General features: G+C 40.7%; 1 protein-coding gene across 1 annotated transcript; it reads right to left on the bottom strand.

The window, feature by feature from the left end:
• Positions 1-13,201: 13,201 nt before the first annotated feature.
• Positions 13,202-15,436, bottom strand: LOC139304622 (coiled-coil domain-containing protein 106-like). Its single transcript, XM_070928547.1, has 4 exons — positions 15,229-15,436; positions 14,519-14,731; positions 14,219-14,425; positions 13,202-13,581 (listed from the first exon to the last, which is right to left on the bottom strand). Exons 1-4 carry the CDS (start codon positions 15,434-15,436, stop codon positions 13,202-13,204), a joined length of 1,008 nt encoding a protein of 335 aa, XP_070784648.1.
• Positions 15,437-20,895: the final 5,459 nt, after the last annotated feature.

Genomic DNA, 20,895 nt, shown 5'->3' with positions numbered 1-20,895 from the left:
GTGCATGGACGGCAGCGAGGAGCGAGTCAGGTGTAACAGGCCATGACTGCACTGGAGCGCTCTCAGCATCGTTTAGCAGTGTCCCATTACAAAGGCACTGCTGGGAAAAGAGCCGCCGTGGGGCTGAGCCAGAGCTGGACTGAGAGTTCAGTTCAGGTGCCGGTGATAGCTCAAATAAACTGCTAGATGTAGTATTTTACTTCAATAAATCATTACCACTCATTTTGACATGTTTGTAGAATCACTGCAAAAAATAACATGGTGATCTGTAAAGCGCAGTCTCTTCTATTGCAGCACCCTTGCTAGTAATTTAACTAACTAGCCACTTTTCCCTTCACGTTAGCGGTTTAGCCTAAACTAGTCTCTGTTAGGTAAATCACTAGCTACACACCTGCTTAGCTACACGCGAGCTAAACCACGAGCAGTATTTCCACACCTGCTTAGCTTCACAACAGCCGTTAGCTAGCTAAACGATCGCTAAACCATTAGCATCATATCCACCTGTTTAACTTCACTTTAGCTTGCAACTTGCCGCACTTCCCTCAGCTGTTTAGCCAACCTAACAGATACCTGTTCAGACTCCTTATTAACTCCTGATTAGCTTGCTATTTTAAACGCTTACTGAACCGCTAGCATCATTTCCACACCTTTAGCTTGCTAACACACGAGCTGTTAGCAAGCTAAACTGCTATATCAACACCTGTTTAGCTGGCTAAAAGCTAATTTATTCAACCTATTAGTACTGATGGAGTGTCAATAAATGTTATCTTATAACACATTGTCATAAAATGTATAATTGGAAACAACTTACTGACTTTTGCTGAGGGTTTAGACAGGGAGAAACAACTACAAATAGAGTTGATTTTCTTCCTTGAAAGTTAGATCCTAATAAGCTACTAACGAGTAAAGCTGCAGACTTGATGGCTAAGAAATCTTTGGCATCATGTTTTCTCTTTCTGGCATGTTTAGAGGAAATTATCTTAATTTTGAGAAACTCTGCCACTAGCAATGCTAATGATATGCAAATCATCTGTTTTCCAATTGTGACATTTGTTTACATTAATAATATTACAATGCAAGTAAAACTTTTAAACTTTGCCCAATTACACCCTTTAACAATCTCTTCTTGAAGTGGACAAAAGTGAGATTTCATGCAGCTATGACTTGCTGTCTGCAAATTATTGATTCTGCTCAAACTGTCAGAAACTAATTGCTCAAGCAGTGAAGCAGTTCATTTATCATACAGACTAACAGATGGCGCAGTGATTGTTTTCCACTAAACACTCAGAGGCAAATATCCATCAGAGAGAAAAACTCTCACTAAACAATCTCTTGTTATTTAACAAAACAGTAAAAACTATTAGATTTGCCTAATTGTTGTTGCCCCAACTCAGTCAACATTTTGAATTCAACATCTAGTTATATAAAGCGATGTAATAATAACAAGCTTAAGGTAACTTGATGTTTAGAAAAGTAAATTAAAAGGTTGGCTGTCATTAACTACAATAAAGGTCCAGAGCTCCCTCTGTTCAGCATCATGAATGCTCAGTAGTTATTATCAGATATGCTTGGATTCTCTCGTGTTAAACTGAATAAGATTTTCTGCTTTGTTGGGTTTCAAGAGAGCAAGAAACTCTTTTACTGAAAACTAATCCCATAACTAGAGAGTCCACTCTAGTCCAGCTGGTCCGTCTATTGAAGTTTCAGGTCTTTGTCAATTCTGTACTGTGGAACATGACCCCAATTTGCAAGAAAGCATGTAATAGCAGGGTGAATTCACGTGGAGGCCTCACATAGCTGACATATTGATGGCAGCTGCTCAGTTATCAGCTCAGAATAATAAATATATGGCTGCTCCTGCTCCTTCCTGCTGTGCTTTCTGGCTTTTACCGCCGGACTGTGACTGGAGACTAGCTTTTCTCAAAATAAGTGTGTCGTCTTCTTGCCAACTATTCCAACAATGGCGCAAAAACCTTCAGATTGATGAAAATAAAACGTAAAACATCAATTATGGCAAAGACTGCAAGAAAAGTCAACTTTCACTTCCTTTAACTGGAAAGGAGAAGAAAGAGGAAATTTAGAAGAAGACACCTTACAAAAACTCTCTATCAAAGGGCTGAGGAGAGTAATTTTTCATTTTTAAAAGAGGAGCTACAATAGGTCCAGTGCTTTGACCGTGCCATAAAACCTCATCCATCAGTCGGCATTGGGGCCCCCTTTTTTTTGCCAATAATAAACCTTTGGGCCTGTGATGTCTTTGTCCATTACAAACGCAGTGCGAATCTCCGCTCTGTCTTCACCTCCTACTGATGACCCCCCTCGCTCTCCATCTGGGAGGGACCCTGCGTGATCAACGTGCCGACTTAAGTGCGGCTCCCTCAAGCGCATCCTCCAGGCTTGTGCGACTGCAGCAAACCAACCTCATTTCCTGCTCCGCTGCTTCACAAATGGCTCCTGGAAGCTGAACCAAGACCAAGAATGGAGATGCACTGATGGCCATAATAGCCATATGATTAGAGTGGGCAAAGGTCCAGCTCAGTGTGCAGACTGGACACACCTCCCTGCCCTTGACCTCACTATTTGACCACTCTGAGAACAGAAAAATACAAATGATGGAAGATCTCTGTAAAACTAAATGATAATTTTCAAAATTATTGCTTTTAGTCATTTTTTGACACCTTTCATGGTAAGCAGCCATTGGTTTGGTGTTTCCACACTTTCCAAAGATGTCAAATGACTTGTGTGGCTTTATGGGTAGCAATGTCGGCCTGTCAGCGGGTTGGTCGGTCCACCACTTTATTCCAGACTGAAATATCTCAAAAATTATTCAATGGATTACGTTGGGATTTGGTAAAGATATTGATGGTTCCCAGAGGATGAATTCTAATGAGTTTGATGATCCCCTGAGTTTTTCTGTAGTACCACTAGCACGTCAAAATGTTCCCATATCCAGTCAAATATCAATATAACATCTAAATCTGGATTGGCACAACATTTGGTACATCTATAAATGATCCCCTGACTTTTCTTCTGGTGTGAGCAGGAAGTTGACATTTGTGGTTTTGAGTAAAATGTCTCAACAACCATCGGATGTATACTGACATTAGCATTTAGCTCAAAGCACCACAGCTAGCATCGCTGTAGACACAGTCTAGTTTACAAGCTACTCATGTTACTGAGAGAAGAATGAACTGCTTCCTGCATATATTTTACAAAAGAGACTTAGACAGTGTGGTTAGATGTGTAATGAAAACATCATGCGTCATTACTTTATTAAAACCATTCTTCCCAATTTGGAAACAGTAACACTGCGGCAAAACCGAGTTTAATATCAGGGTTGTGCAAGAACTTCCCAGTGAGTACACCATGCAGTCTACGTCTCTTTTCCTAATGCCACATATGAATTATTGGATGAGAACCCACGTGCCATAACACAGCCAAATGTGTGACGTGTTACATAAGCGGTTAATAGGCTTAATTTCCTGACAGGTAACCTACATACTGCTCCACTGCACTCCGAGCTTCTCACCCACCGATCAGCCGCTAGTCTCAACACCGTGAAGAATCATCCTCTCTGACTGACACTGTACCGATGAGATATCTCATCTTATGAAACACATAAAATGGCTGCATGACCAAATAATCCTTCTCACACACGGTACAGAACAGTACGTCCTTCTACTTTGATTTAGCTCATGTGCTTGTTTCAGTCTTCTCCGTTCAAGCATGTTTTGATAAAAAAGCATAAAAATGAAAGATTATCCAGTGACTTTGTGGCTAGAATTTATTATTTGCATACAACAGATAAAGAAATAATTTTAGCCATTCAGTGAAAATTATGATATAAATTTGTCAAACCTAAAACGAACACAATTTGGTCTCTCAAACACACAAAAACACACACTTCTGCAATCTGACGGGGAGCACAAAAACTGATTTCCACTGCTTTTTGCAATGGCTCTATCGGAGCTACATGGCTTTTGTATTTCTTTATGCATTAGCGAATCATGTAAAAATCCACATGATTGCTCAGATGCACATGGAAAGCCACTCGAAGTCATTGAACACAATATGTAAATATAACATTAGCATTCGAAAAATGTAATGAACAAAGTGTCTTACCTGAAATTAAAGTAGCTGTTTTCAGACATGTTTTCAGACCTACTCTGCTGACAGATCATTTGTGAAATGTGTTAGGATTCAGAACAGTGTTAGGGGTTGAGAACAATTATGTTGTTGAAAACTAAGTGGCACTGGAATGACAAGCAAGTCACTCAGCTTTGTCTCCTCTAGCCCACTCATTGAACTCTGACTCCACAGCTATTATGAGTATCTCTGCACTGTGTCATAAACTAAGTGATTTTTCTTGGCTTGAGACAGAAATTATCGACATTCTATGTGAAAGAAGAACTAAACCTGGGTTATATAATTCTGCAACACAGTGCAGAGCCATTTACACTTTTATCAATTGGCTACCTGTACAAAATGCTGCAAAGAAAAATTCAAGAATCAATTAGCTTAGTGAAAATTACTTTGACTTGACAAGAAAGAGAAATGTTCTTGAAATAAAAACTTATTCTGATAATAATTATTTGCATGACCCCCAAGCGGCAGTTTTGCTGCAGTGGCGACACACTGGTTTGAAGGACATGCAGCAGTTCATGAAGGTTGATTGATTGATTGATAAGGGTATTGATTAACACAGTCTCTCCCGCTTTGTGTGTGTGCACATGTGGGAATCGATATCACCCTCGAATCGCTTCTGACATCGCCAACGCCTGCACCAACTGGACCCTGCGCTGTCCTGCACCGCCATTACAAGGTTGATTCTAGCCTGAATGACTTCCCGGAGGTTGAACTTGTGTTTTATTTTCCTTATCATATCCTGCCGTCTTCAGATTTGAGGTCACAGAAAGGAAAGCACTTACAGTATGTAAATACTGTATCATGTATTTCTCATGTGTTCAGACTGACCTACATGGGCTGAATGTTGTAACCCTTGACTCAAATTTCTGTGTCCGCCTCTGTTGTACATTGCTGCTAAAACAATTCACACAAACAGTATATCAGTCTGCCATTGTCCCTCTCTCCCCCTGCACTAATCACATGGTCATACTTGAAAGCGCTGAGTGGAATAATGGCACAGTGTCGGACACAATCAGGCGAAATCAGAGATCACTTCAAGGAGATTTAAGGAGGGACGCTCTGATTGTTGATTCCTCTGTGATGCAGATCCGTGGACCCGAGTCGACTCCGTCTGTGAAGACTGATTGAATAAGGCTACTGATGAGGCTATTGTGGCCGTAGGTACGTGGTGTGAATGCCTGACAGGCCCGTGGCTGCCGTCAATGACTGGCTGCCATTGTGGCAAGCCAGTGGGCCGTGACTTCCCCAGCTGTGGTATATAGCATATCATGAGCCACTTAAATGAGTATTGGGATTGTGCAGTTGATAGTAAGATCAATATCATTGGCACAAGCATATACATGCATGAAGCTCCATTTTCAATTTGGCCAACCTTTTGTTCAGTTGACCCGACAACTTTGCTCATTATATTGTTTATAAGAGCCTTTCGGGACGCTTTACATTTGGGACACTATACTGCTGCTTTGGCGGAAGAGTGACATGAAAGTCCATCATTTGCATTCTCATCCATCTTCCTTTTCTCTCTCATTTGTGCAGAGGACAATGCAGTCTGAAGCATTTCACCTTGTTTGCTGATTATTTAAGCTGTGTGAAAGCAAAAATGCCTTGAGGTGAAATCAGGAACGAAAGAATGTTTGCATGCGCTTATCCAATTAAATGCGACGGTAAGGATCACAAGCTCGACTCATATCTAACTGTGGAAACAGAGGAGTAGCTTGTGAGCCTTGGCTTGCATGTGATTTTAATGAATTTGTTGCAGGTTGTGTGATGTGAGTCGGGTGAATGACAGTGTATTTATAGCAGCCTTTGATATACAAACATGTAATTTTCATTTAGATGTCCATAATTGCAGATCTTAACATGGGGCTTCTTTGAGACATTTGGTCATAGCACCCTGTGGAGCGCTGCAGATGTTCATTTGACCTGTTCAAGGGAAGTGACATTCAATTTGTGTTCTCTAAATCTAGAACCACATTAACTGCTGTGTATATATGTTGAAGGAATTTCAAATCCAGTTTTATTTTAATCAATTAGTTTCAGATTTTTTTCCCAACAAAAATAAGACAAAGAGACTACAGAATCACCAATGTTTTGAGCTAAATGCTAAAACCAGCATGCTAACATATTCACAGTGACAGTACTAACAGGCTGGTGTTTAACAGGTTTAATGTTAACCATGTTCACCATCTTGGTTTAGTGTGTTAGCATGCTAGCATTTGTTAATTAGCACTAAACACAGTCCAGGTGAGGCTGATGGGAAAGTCATTAGTTTTGCAGGTATTTAGTCATAAGGTATTGGACAAATGAGAATTTTGACCTGATGATGGCGCTAAATGAAAAGTTAAAGGATCAGTAAGTTATTACATGTCATCCTGTAGGGAACGTGAATGTTTTAACCAAATTTCATGGCAATCCATCCAATAGTTGTTGAGATATTTCAGTCTGGATCGAAGCGGTGGACCAACAGACAGACAGACCAACATCTCCATCCATAGAGCCAAAAAATACTCAGGTAATGCACAGGTAATTCAGTAAGTAACTAACTGTATTAAACCCATCAAATACAATATGTACAACAAACTGCTTCTGTCCCTTCCTGCCCACTCTCCTGCCATTCCACATAAGTACAATCAGCAGGGTTCATGACGAGATGCTGAGTAGTCCCAACAGTGACTCATCATCAAAACAGAGTTTGTCCTCTTCTTTAGAGGAGAAGAGTTTTATAACTTCCTGATGCAAATGCCCTCTGTTGCTCCTCAGTATTCATTTCTCTCCCCAGATTTTATGAGTGCATGCTGTATGTCTGTGTGCATCCCTGCAAGTCTTAGTTAAAGTTTGCTTGACTTTACGCAACAGCGTACAAACAAAACTGAGTTTTACAGCCAAAAAAGGTTTCTGCTATCTTAGTGACAGATACCAGCAAAACTGAAATTGAAATTAAAACAGGTTTAGCATATCCTTTTGAGTTTTACCTTGAGTTTTCCCTTCCTCAGCTTATTTTGCCGTGCTGGAATTCCCTGATGGAGTGAACATATTGAACACACTGATTAAAATGAATCGGTTTCTGCTCCATATGGCTGCAGACAAAGTTCTCCATGTTCAGTAACGCTGCCAAGTCTAGCTGAGATTCACAGCCACAAACAAATATACCCACCACTCCCGCAGTCACCCCACATGTGGTCACACCACAAGAAAAAATCAGCCATGAAACCACACGGTACACAAAGAACGTATTTTTCTCAACAACAAAAAAACGCCTACAGAATCTCAATTCATGTTCGGTGAGTCTGTAAAAGCGCAGGGGGAACCTGCAATGTGTGAAAACAACAGATATATTCATTGGGAAACCCAGCACTGTGTAATTAACATCTGTTATCATAATAGAGGTCAAGTAGAAGAGAAAAGCCCAGCTTCCCCTAATCTGACAGAATCCCTCCTTCCCAAAATGGAAAAAAAAATACAACCAGACGAGACCTGGGATATCAGATCAGACACAGTGTGTGGTGTGCAATCAGCATCATATTCCAAAGTATATCTGCCTCACCAAGCTCCGACTTCTAGTGGGCAATACAAGACTATTATCAAGGCCGACAGTCAAAGCATTTCCTCTACGGCCAAACCTCCCATCTGTCTGTGTTTCCAGATAATAAGACAGCTCTGATCGGCGGTTAATGGCCAGTGGCATTTTAGTCATTTCACTCCTCCACTTTTTTCCTGTCATTAACCCTGCCAGAGAGGACCCACAGAAATGTGACTGAATCATCCGAATCCAACAACCCCCTCATGCTGAAACACATCAGGAAATACTCGTATATGCTTTGTGTTTGAACAGTCAAAATCCAATCATCCCTGCTTTTCACCAGATATTCTGAAACACATTATGAGGCTTTTACATCCTGAGTTGTGTGTCTGCCTGCGTCCAGTACCCTTCAAATGATTTTTCTTTTTTTGTGCCAAAGATGTCTGGTTTGTCCTGCGTCACTGGACGAATAACCAACAGGATTTGAGGGTGGGGTTGGGGTTCCTTCATGCTGTCATCTTGCGTATTCTTCTACGTCACATACCATCATCTCCTCTTTGTCCAAATGTTGCGTTTGTGGACGTAGCTGTCACATGAGTCCTCAGTTTACTCGTTTCTGGGGAGGAGAGAAAAAACCCTAATTCACAGATGGATGCCTATGCAGTTTTGAAGTTTGATTTTTTTTTTATTTGATCACATTTTTTCACTAGTTACCTTTTGTCTTGGTAGAAAATAAATGAATAAATGACCATACTACAACTGTACTACCACAAAATATACACAATGTACACTTGGTCAGATAATATAAAACAACCTTTTTGAGTCTGCAGCATACAACCATTTATCATTTTCTGCTCTCTCATCTCCCATGAGGCACCCCTGTCAGTCTGAGGACACCTGGGGGGTACAAACTAAAAAACACTTAGTGCCTCTGACCCTGAAAATAGAGGTCATACCAGCTTTACATATTTCCCTCAGTGCAAAGAGACAAGGCCATGCAGGTGACGTGCAGAGAAATAGATCAACTTTAGTGTGGAGGCTCAGCCGCATAGCTTTGGATCAGAGTTGATTATTGTGCTGTAAACGTGCTAAACGCTAGCTCATGGATATACCTCATATGTTGCGGCTGAGTGCAGCCATCTTGTTTCACCAGGAATGAAATCACGCTCAAGGCAAATCATGACTGTGGCAGCATTATGTCCCTCCACCCCTCCACCCTCACTGGCTGTATCGCAGGGGCCGTCTTTGCCCAAATGTGCTCAGAGGGGGGAGATGGGGTTTGGTTTATGGGGTCCTGTTTGCCGGATTCCCCCAGAATACATTATGCCCCCCCCCCCCTGCTTTTAAAGCTTGCAAGACTATTATCCAGCAGCCCCCAGTAAGTTCTTATCAGTGGCAGCCAGATGGAGAGCACACAGCAATACCTCAAGACTTGTTGATTGAGCAGCGCTGGCAGAAAGGCTGTCATTGTAGAGAGGTTCTGTGGTTTCAGATTAGCATCTTTGCTTTTTTTCCTCTATTTTATAATTGCCAAGAGAAGTCTCATTAATGACTATTATTTATTGGCTGGGTTTATTTGTCAGTGTGGACAGCTTGAAGGGTTAGAAAGGAAGAAAAACTCACATAGACATGTTTTTTGTCTGAGAAGGATTGCTAAGCATGTGTCTGTGTTTTCCTATCCATGTCTTTGGCTTATTATGCATATTTAAAGACTATAATAAGACTCATCCTACATTGCAGTGGAAGCTTATTGCTGTTAACCCATCAGACTGAATCTAATCAGCTGCAGTAGAGCAAACAAGGCATCGAGGGGTGTCCGCATGACGTGTCTGGCCGCAAACAATAGAACATGACAGGAGTGAACTGGATACAACACTGTCCTCTAGTGCCTCTCACCACGAGCAGCTCGGCGGTGTGCTACACTGAATCAACCCTGCTGTTATCTGGTGGTCTCATGCAGTAAATAAGCACAAGGATTAGACAGTAGCTTGGAGAACAAAAACACGTCAACGTGTGTTTTCACTCCCAGTGAAAAGCTGAGGAAGAAACTAACAAAAACGGTTGTTGACTGCTCCACCACCCATTCTGATGTCACTGCAGGAAAAGAACAAGAATAGGCATCCACCAGTACGCAGACTCCGACCCCCACCTCAATTCTACCACAGGGGGAAATACCCATAATGCATTACTTGATGCTTTTATATTGAATTGACATCACATTGGTGCTCTGACCCACTTTTTCAGCAGCAAGCAGGTTATTTTGAGATTTCATTAGCGAGAAGACCAAGGGCAAACGGAAGGTGAAGAGGCTGAGACAGGGGTAACTATGATTAGGTGGGCAGAGCTCCAAACCCTAACAGCAAATTATAAGAAATAATTTGGTCTAAGATGGAAAGTAAGCTGTCTACCTAAAATGGCAGCAGTTTAAAAGAACATTTTGGGAAATATGTTAATTCGCTTTCTTGTGATCTTAGATGAAATGATTGATACCACTCCCATGTCTGTATGGTAAATACAAAGCTAGAGCCAGCGGCCAATTAGCTTAGCTTAGCACAAAGAGTGGAAACAGGGGGAAAGGGCTAGCCTGGTAAGAAAATCCACCTCTAAAACTCACTGTAACACATAGTATCCTGTCTGTCTAATTTTGTTACTTTTGGAAAGTCAGGCGTGATTTTCCCCCAGTAAACAGTCTTTATGCTAAGCTAAGCTAACAGTCCTGTGGCTCCAGTTTAGCTTAGCACAAAGACTGGAAATAGGGGTAAACAGATATAGCCAGGCTCTGTCTAAAGGTAACAAAATCCACCTACCAGCACCTCGAAAGTGCACTAATTAGCATGTTGTGTCTAGTTTGTTTGTTTTATGGGGGAGTTATGTGCAGGAACATTGCTTGAATTCTTGTTGTCAACGTGACTCCTGGAGGTTGCTGTGCCTGGCCAGGCTTGCTGTTTCCAGTCTTTTCGCTAAGCTAAGCTGACTGAACCGGCTCCTGGCTGTAGCTTCATATTTATCTTACAGATGCGAGACTCGTATCAATCTTCTCATCTAACTCTCAGAAAGAAAGCTAATAATTTCCCAAAATGTCTCGACTATTTCTTCAAAACAAGGCTGTTCTTTGTTTGTCCTTAAACTGGAAACCGAAACAGTCACGAATGGAAAATAGGTAGGTTGATACCTACTTAATATGGCAGCAGCTTAAACTAGACTGCTATTTACATGCAAGACTAATAAACATGCTGCCAAATGTACACAAAACAAATCTAATTCTAACTCTTATTGAATGCCAAATGTTATGGCACACCATTTAAAAATCTGCTGGACAAACAATAAGCCCAAGGAGATGCCAACACAACTGGTTATTCAATATCTCAGTAATTGTGAAAAAGTAGCTAAGAGCTATTTTCCCCAGAGAGCATAAAATCTATTGCTCAAGTCTGAGCTCTTTTGCTCCATTACAAGCCTTGTAATCCTTTATATAATATGTCTGAGGCATTTATTACTCAGCAGGTCTGGCACACACTCCCAGTATAACAACAAGACATAACCCCAGTCCATTTGAACCCACCAGTTCAAACACATTTTACTTGCACCATTAAGAGGGTGATTGGTTGTTATTACAAGCTACTCTCTGTGAGAACGTCCAGATGCTCTTTTTGTCAAGGTCAGGCTCAAAGCCGGACAAGAGAAGGAGGAGAAGGGGTGGGGGGTTGATTTTGTACCCATCAGGCACTTGGAGCCCCTGCAATGACGGGGCACCTGCAACCAGGAAAGACACAAAATGGAGTCCCAGCTGGCCTCACACCGGTGAGTCAAAAGGCCGGGGGAGGAGGAAAGAATGCTTCAGGCTCGATTAAGCCTGCATCCTATCTCCATCTTCAGCACTGAGCTCCATCACCTCGAGTCATTAGCACCAAATTCACAGCTGCTGCTCTGGAGTATTAGCAGGTGGAGGCTGCGTTTCGCTGCCTTTTTTAGGGACATGCTGACCAACAGGGGTGGTGTGCAAAAAATGAAGTAGTCATATACCTCAAGAACATCCTGTACCTTACTCTGTGTCCTCTTTCCTTTCAAGCTTTGCAGAAAAAGCCTTGCCTTCACGTCTCGTGCTGGTGACAAGGAGAGCAGAACTGACATTTGCATGCCTCAGGAGGTGGGAAGAGATGAGTGCAGGCAGAGAGATACACCCACCCTCCTCTACCTCATGCTGCTGAGCAGACCAGCATGCACCTGTCCCCTCTGGCTGTGAACAGGCGGAGAGGAACTTTAGGTCACTCGTGGTCGCCTCTGCTGGCATGAAATGTTTCTACACTCTCCGAAACTCCACCAGCTTTTTTTGTTTGGGGTGAAAAGAAGGGGCAGTAAAAGAAAAGGGAGGATGGAGAAGTGATAGCTAATGAGAAATGACTGAATGAGTTCATAACAGAGGAGGGCGGGGGGTTAGGGGGAGGGGACAGACAGATTGGGATGTGAAAGATAAGCAGATAGCCGACTTGTGAATGGGAGTGACAGTGACAGAGTCCCGTGCAAAGATAAACAGCCTGGGTGCAGCCCCTGTAATGGCTTTGCACGAGTAATTTGTCACTCCATGTGAAAAGCAAACAGCAGGGAAGGCAACGGCAACACTTTGCACTGACACTTACCATCGCCCAAGGATGTCTTACCAAGCTTTCCCATCTGTCTACACAACTGGTGCTGCCCATTGCTCTGGTCAAGAGGCAGAGGAAAGACATGCCTCTGAGAGCGGGGCTGCATTTAATGCCATCTACAGGCATTTCTCACATTTCAGCTTACAGAAGACAGACATTATATGATTTGGCGTTGATGTGATGTTGACTTCAAGGGTCCTCTACCATCGGTTGACCTGGAGTCATGTACAGCAGTATCATGTGACAGTGTCTTGATACAGCACACTTAGAAACATCCCGGGATAACAACAAAGGCAACATAACTCTCTGAAATCTCTGTGTGAAACTGGTTTCATTTTCATTTGCTGGCAGTTCAAAAACATTAACACAGTTTTTAAATCGCTCAGTTCAGTTACAGCATGTGAATCACAGGATGACGTCAACAGAAACATTTTCACAAAGTTTGTGAACATAAAGTTACACCTCCAACAAACATTTGGTGCTGGAAAATGGAAATTGACTGTCCACCATTTTGGAGTGAATGACAAGGGAAGTGATTTGTGAATATAATCTAATATGTGAGCACTGCCATCTTGTGGGTGTTTCTAACACTACACGCACTTCTGCTCTTAAATAATAAAAAAAACAAATATATTAAAAATCCATTATTTCCATTAGCTGTTTAACATTTTCATTTTTTTTTATAAAGTACATAAAAAAACTAAATATGTATGTGTGAATACTGAAATGCATTTTTGTTCCCCTTGAGACATAAATAAACTTATAGAAATACAAAAATGCGACATGAAATATTTAAATGCAGCAGTTCAGATTGGGGGAAAAAACAAACAAAACAACAACAATGTTGTGAAGGCATTATGTTTCACCCCTTCTCAATGTAATGAAATAATCATCAACCTATTAAAATGCTCTCTGCAGCGCCCCCTAGCTGCTGCAGGTGAGAATGCAGCACCCTCGGCCTTTTCCCTGAGATGGGCAGAAGCTCGCCGTTCGCTTTCATCTGGTCTATTCTCCTGGACAGGTCAGCGTCGCTGTCGATGACCAAGGTGCACCTATGGGCATAGCTGACCAGAGTCTCTTCTCCTTGGCGAAACATGCCCACCAAGGGGACCATGTCTTTGCCGGCCAGGTGGAGCTCGGCAATGGACGCTGTGTTGGCGATGGTGTTCCGGTCGATTCCCAGATGACGGAAGGCTTCACTCATGCTTTTCTTCTTGATGAAGGCTGACAGGACTTGTTTGTAGCGGTGGATGACATACTGGACACCAGTGGCTGGTGGAATGAATGACAAGACATTTGCAATTAACAGTGTTAACAGCAAGTTAAATAATATGCAGTGCAGGGAGAGGCAGGAAACCCTCTGGGCTTATTTAGCCTCCACCTAAATAATGTTAAAATCTAACAGTTATAGAAAACACAAACAGAAAATAATGGTGATGGCAAATTACACAAAACCTAAAGTTAATAACTATAAACTAAGTGTTAAAAAAGTGTTTTTTCATGCAGCCATTTTAGCTCTATCTTACTTACCAGCTTCTATTTGCAGTAGTTTATTCACTCTACACAAGATTTATCCTGTTTCAGTGTCATACAAATTCTAAATTGAACATTGGACATAATCTTATCCAGTGACTCCGGTCAATCGAACAAGTATAACCATTTTTATTTGTATTTCGTACACATTTTGAAGAGGGAGTTAATCTAACGTCACACAACCATCAGTAGGAATGGTCAGTGAGGATATCTATTAAGCCAGTTTAACGTTTTCTCGGCTGGTTTCTCAGCCTTTAGCCTTCAGACTTTGATGGGTCACATTTTTGCCTTCAAGACAATAAAGATACTGTTGAAGCTACCACAAGCAAAACACACTGAACAAACTACCTTTATAATGACAGGACATGATGATTACCTCTCTTCCTGCTGTAGTCCTTCCCTTTCTTTGATCTTTTCTTGTCCTTGTGGTGTTTCTTCCTTCTGTGTTCACTCGAGGCCGCTGACACTTCAGATGAGTTTGACGCTTCAGAGCCGCTGTCGCTGCTGTCTGAGGAACTACAAGAAGCTTTTTCTCTCTTCCGAGATTTGTTTTCTGAGTGCTGCACTTTGCTGGGTTTAGTAGCTGTGTATGACCAACAACAATGACATGAATAAGAGCATCGGTCTACGTATAATAAAGTCAAACACGGTCTTCAGCTTCACTTTGGACACTGACCTTCAGTCATCGGACTGGGTGATGCAAAAGTTGGCATGGAGCGGTTACTTGTGAGGTTTTCAATCTGGCTCCTCAGGAACTTGCGGTCCTGCATCAGGTCCTCCACCTGTCTCTCCAGGGCAGCAATGCGCTCCTGTTTGCTCTCCAGCATGCACTGGAGCTTGGTGATGGTCAGCAGCACCCTCGGGGGCAGGCTTTCTACATGTGAGGCAGCTAGAGGAGGACATGGCAGTCATGTGGAGAGCATTAAAACTCACAGCTCAAAGTTCCTTTTCTGGTGGTGTAGTGTGCCGCTCATTTTGTGATCTTACACAACGTATTACAACATCAATAAATCATTATAATTTTAACTAAAACACATGATTAAAGCCACAACACAACATGTGTGGCTGCGGCTTTTCTTGCAATTCAAATAAAGCTGAAACTCATTTTTGAGTTTTTCAAGTTTGCAAATGTTGTTTCAAGTTTTAAGACCAATTACCAAATCAATAAATAAGAAAATAAATTATCGCCAATCCTCCCAAGTAAAGTTAACTGACATGAAGCCTCAGAGACTCTGCCACAGGGACCACCATTACCTTAAAGACTGAGACCACACAATCAATCACCTGGAACATTGTCTTATTTGTTTCATTGCATAAAAATGTATGTAACAATGGCAAACTGACACGTTAAGCTGACGTCAAATGACTGTATGGCAGAGCTCTCACCGGACATGGCGCTGCTGGGTGTGTTGTCCTGAACAGCATCAGCTGAGGGTCCCGTCTGGAAGTTCTCCCACTTAAAGATGCGAAGTTCGTCTTGTTCCTGCTTCAGCCAGGCCGGAGACGTGAGTCTGTCTTTGCACCTCACAGAGCTGGAGTCGATCTCTACGCAGGGAGAATAACCCGACGGCTCCTGCTGCCACACGGACGACATCGCTTCACACTTTGGAGAGGACCAGAGGAAATGTTCACAAAGATGCTACAACAAAAGATTTTACTGTACATGAAATCCAAAAGAGAGGCATGACTTAATACTCTTACTTTGTGTCCCTTTTATTTTTATGCATTTGAAATATATTGCGTGGGTTTATAAAAAAGCTGCCAAGTCAAGAACAAAAACTACTTTTCAACTAATAATGACTCCACTATATCCTCAACATCCCCAGAAATATTGTTGTGAATGTCATTGTATGTTACTGTGAACAAGTATTATTATATTCATATTTGAACATACAACAGAAGGCCTAACTGTAAAAAATAAATACCGTAACAATTTATTAATACTTAAAACAGATTGTTAAAAAATTAGTACATGAAAATAAAAGTTTGTTGACTGAGTGTTAATCTCTTACAAGGACTACAGCAGTTTTTGTGATTGAGTACGATTGAATGAAGGACAATTGTCAAGACAAACAAACGTCATTATCAGCAGGTTTTGGTAACAATAACATATATTGTCCAATAAAGCCCTCCTCTGTGAACAGGCTAGTTCAAATCGAATCACTGTATTGTGGTTTCAGACCAAAAACTCCACAGTAAGACTCCGCAAGTTACAGCCAAACATCCAAACCAATGCTCCTCAAATACAGGGAAAGGCATTGCATTCACAAAATAAAAAAAATACATGAGATCCTTATCTTGTAAATATGAGAGTTTTCTCAGAATTATGAGAAAAGCTGGTTATCAATTATCAGCTCCTGTATACCATGTCACTGTTTCAAAGGGAGGCATTATCATTCTCACACAGACGCCTCTTGCAGTTGCAATGTTTGCTATCAACAGTTGGCAGCAATTAAACTTGGGTTTCTCTGAGCTGTTTCCATAGCAACAAGATACAGATCTCGTAATTATGAGATCTGTATCTTACAATTAAGAGATAAAAGATCTCGTAATTATGAGATCTTTTATGAAATATGGATCCTGTAATTACACGATGCAACATCAAAATTATGAGAGACATTCTGTAAAACTAAAATGGGACTCATGGAGCTTTAATGCTCGAGTGATGCTCATGTAGGGATTTATTCAATGCTTGATTTACCGCATCACGTTACATGAACTGCTGTCACTGGATATTGAAATAATAAAGGCAGTATTACTGTGTATGATTATTCACCATGCAATGGATCGTCAAGTCATTAACATACCACATAAACAAAGACCAAAGAGACATACAGTAACATACAGCTGATACTAAGACAAGATGTCGTTCTGCTGTTGGAGAGTTTTGTTTTTTTTTATACTTCACAGGTTTACAACAAATTTGATGACATGAAAGAAACGCATGACTTAACTCCCTTAACTCATAAATCAATGATTCTTTAAGTGTTAAATGACCACATGAAGAGAGACTTTGTGTTAAGGGTCAAAAATGAGAGAAAAACCCCCAAATCATCTTTCTCCATCTTGAAATTTGATGATTTTTAAGTTAGAAAAGTGAAACTTTGCCTTTGTTTATGTTTTCATGAAAGCTGCACATCACCAGGACACGAAGACTGTCTTAAGCTCACTGATGACCCGACAGTGCAGTACATACTCCACTGTGAAGAGGGGAGACTCAGATATTCACAAAGGTTGTGATGAATGACAGGTTGTGTCTTCATGTGAAATAGATTTGAAAATTAAATTAAGCTGCTCCTTGGGGCCTTATCTTGTAATTATGACTTCTGTATCTCACAGTTTTAACTTACTATCTTATAGCTACGAGACAAAATCTCATAATTACAAAATCCGGATGTCATTGTTCTGAGAACAGGTGTTCAGATTCTGTTATCGCAGCTATATTCCCACTACAAATATTTCTTTATTGCTTTGTTTTGATAGCCGCTACCAAACATGGTGGTACTTTTAGATGAGGTCAACAAAGGCTCTAGTTGAAGCTTAAAGTTTTTAAATACGAGAATAATACATTAATGTAAGAACGGAGGTGTTTTCATCATTATAATAACAGAACTGATACTCAGCATGCTCATGTTCGTCTCTTGAATACTGTTAACTATGTTCAGCGTTACCTTTCCATGACATCACCAGGTCTGTGACATCAGTTAATGTGGTGAACTGTTTATTAATGATTAATAAACTCTCTATCCTCGCTGCATCTGTGTGACTTTATTGCTGCAGCGCACAGTGCTTTTACCTTTGTACTGAATAACTTAACAACGGGAGACAAAACTGAGGCCTAATCATTTATTAATTCCGAGCCACATGAGTTCATGATATATGATGCATTAATACATTCATTAGAACATGATGAATCATGCATTAGTAAAGCATTAATTAAGAGCAGGGAACCATAGTTTCTGCGCTTTTGTCTAAATTTTATTTTAGAACCAGGCTTCTTGAAGGTGCGTGTAAAGAAATATTTTCCCTGTTGACGTATATTTTCCATTTTGTCAAACATATATGGTCTTGTACTGCACTTGTGAGTCAGAGTGAGATTTAGCTGTATATGATGTGGAAAAAGTGCAACTATCTAAGTCAAGTCTAGTTTTTTTGGCTACGATGTTTCAATGGACTAAACCTCTCTAGGACTTCAAGGTGGGAAAATGGCTGCGTCTTCACCTCTTCTGTAACTACCGTAACAGAAAAGCATTTGTCCTTTGTGTGTCTCCTACACTGTAAGATTCAAATATCTCTAAATTACTTCATATTGTTTTCTAAAGCCTATCCTCACAGGATAATTCACATAGACCAAACAGCTGTTTCTGCAGAGGAACATGGTTGACAAATTCTCCCACAGAACTTCAGTGGGATCAAATATCAGAGGTTGCAGCGCGCAGAGACATGCACCCTGTAATTTACAAGACTTTGAAGTGTGGTTTTCTGTTGAAACATGACAAACTGTATTGGCAGGAAGTTGTGAGTATCAGTGACAGATTTAAGAATAAAGAAACATAAAAACCTATCGGGTAACACTTTGTAAAGCAAACATCTGCATGTCGCTGCATGAGCCAAAGACCCAGAAATCAAAAATGTACAAACATTAGAAAACAGTGAAAAATGTGATGACCTCTTGAAATGTCTTGGTTTGTTCGACCAATGGCCAAAAGTCCAAGTATTCCCTTTATTATCACGTAAGACCAAGAACTTTTTGCTTGAAAAATAACTTGAACGATTAGTCGCTTATCAATATAGTTGCCGATTAGTCAGTCTGGCAATGGAGGACAATGATGCACTAAAACCAAAAGCATCTAATGGGTACCAGTTGCCAGTCAGGGGGAAAGGAGCAGACATATTTAAGCACCAGTTTACGATATCATGAGAACATGAGAAAGAGAAACTGGGTATTAAATCTGACTGTGACTTGTTAACATTACTGGAGATTGTTTGTGGGTCAAAATCAAAGCAGCAGATGCCAAGATTTCCTTACTTTTAGTCCCTCAAGATCCAAAAACACTGGATCCTACCTTACCCATAATGCAACATAATAGCATCTTTCATTAGACCCCACCTGCATCCTTAACGCACACTTCTTTCAAAGCCCAAAAACCTCCAGTTTGTGATGCCCGCCACCATTCAAAATGTTCAACCTCAAGCCGAAAACTCTTATGACATCATCAGGGTTATTTGTCCAATAACAAACAACAGAAGACCTTCATGTGTACAATGGGTGGACTGTCCCTTTAACTAATCACACAAACTCACAGTGACTTCATCACGTCTTAATGATGCATTAATGATGCATTAAATCATCATGAGTCATGTATTGCTTCTACATTACTTTAAGCATGTGTTTTTATCTAATATGGTCATTAGAGACGTGGTGCATTCAGGTGCTTGATACCTGTATGCGAACAGATTAAAGTACAATAGTTTATCTACTTGGTTTTTTGTTGTTGTTGTTGTTACAGGAAGTGGACATCAATGTTTTACTTCATGTTTCCATGGAGATGATGGTGAACTGCAGCACCTAAACACAAGTAAGGAGTGAGTGCTGCAGTGATTAATCTGACCCCAACACCTGTCACAAGGTGTTAACATGAGAATTACTCTCATGGAAATGAACTACCGCAGCCTATAAAGACATTTTACATTTTTCAGTGATAGTACATGGTGTGAAAATACTAATAAAGTGCGATAATGCAACGACAAAGTCAGGCGGGCTATTATCTTAATCCCTATTGCTTTATTACAGGAATATAATAGTGTTTTTAATAAGTTAGTTGTGTTTTTTTAGCATATTTAGCATGACAGAAGTTATGAAGCTAATACAACACACAAAGGTGTAATATTCAGTAGGCTAAAGGGCCAACCATTTCTCCTTGCAGTGGTTTTAATTAGCTCCTACCAAGATGGATGCTAATGACTGTAATTACCAGCAAAAAGGGGGAAAAGGACCAACAAAGCCAGTGAAACGCACAAGACAACGTACCTTCAAGAGAGTCCAGCGGATAAAACCGGTGCTGGAGATGTTTCTGTGTTTGTGTCGCTTCGTTTAAAATGCCCCGTTTTTCACAAATATAAACAGAGACGAGTGAAAAAATGCGAGACTACAACATGCATGTCTGAGAGAGGGGCGTGGCCAAAGAGCTCTGACACGCTAGAGACATTACGCTGCCTTCAGGGACTCCACGGAAAGTCGTTCTTCTCAAGCCTATATGAAAGGAAAATGCCGTTTTACATCACTGTCATCACGCTCTGAGTTAAATTATGTTTTCAAATTATTGCTATTAAGAGGGATCATTAAGCCTTGAGCAGCTGCTTATCCTTCTAATAATTAAATAAACTATAAACACTTAAAGTACAGAGTGTTGGGTTTAATGAAATTGAAATTTTAAAATCATGTTTTTCTCCCAAATGTTCATTTTATCTATATCCTTTTTTTTTTTTTAAATCCATGTGCTTTTTAAAATAAACACTAATAATTTTACAGATTTCATTGAAAACAATGAGTGATTACAAAGACATGCAGAGCAGCCAGACATTGTTCAAACCCTCAGTACATTAGCCTGAATTATAGTGGCGATCCCAAAAGTTTTCAAAGATACCAAATATGTCAGGCTGAATTCGGGAGAAAATGTGTACATCTATAATATATTTATATATAATGATGAATTCAGTGAATATATTAATATTGTTTGAGGACATAAAATGACATAAAAATGTTTTGGGGATATTTATTAAATGAGGCACTAAGCTACTAATTATCACCAGCTGTGGGACAGTTTTCTCATTATTCTTTACCACTTAAGTGGTTTGCATGTTACTAGAATCTTTAATTTACATATTTCCCACAGTATTTAAGGGCAGCAAAGCAGCAGTGACAGGCTTGAGGGGGGCGTGTCCTCTCGCAGTGTGGAGTGATGAAGATCATTCCCGTTCACATCTGCAGTCCTCACTGGTTGCTGCTGTATGTTTGGTGAGGTTGGCATGGAAACCACTTTGACCTGGCAC

The sequence above is a fragment of the Enoplosus armatus genome, chromosome 21 (assembly GCF_043641665.1).
Source record: "Enoplosus armatus isolate fEnoArm2 chromosome 21, fEnoArm2.hap1, whole genome shotgun sequence".
Taxonomy (NCBI): Eukaryota; Metazoa; Chordata; class Actinopteri; order Centrarchiformes; family Enoplosidae; genus Enoplosus; species Enoplosus armatus.
This window is presented reverse-complemented; position numbering and strand designations above follow the sequence as displayed.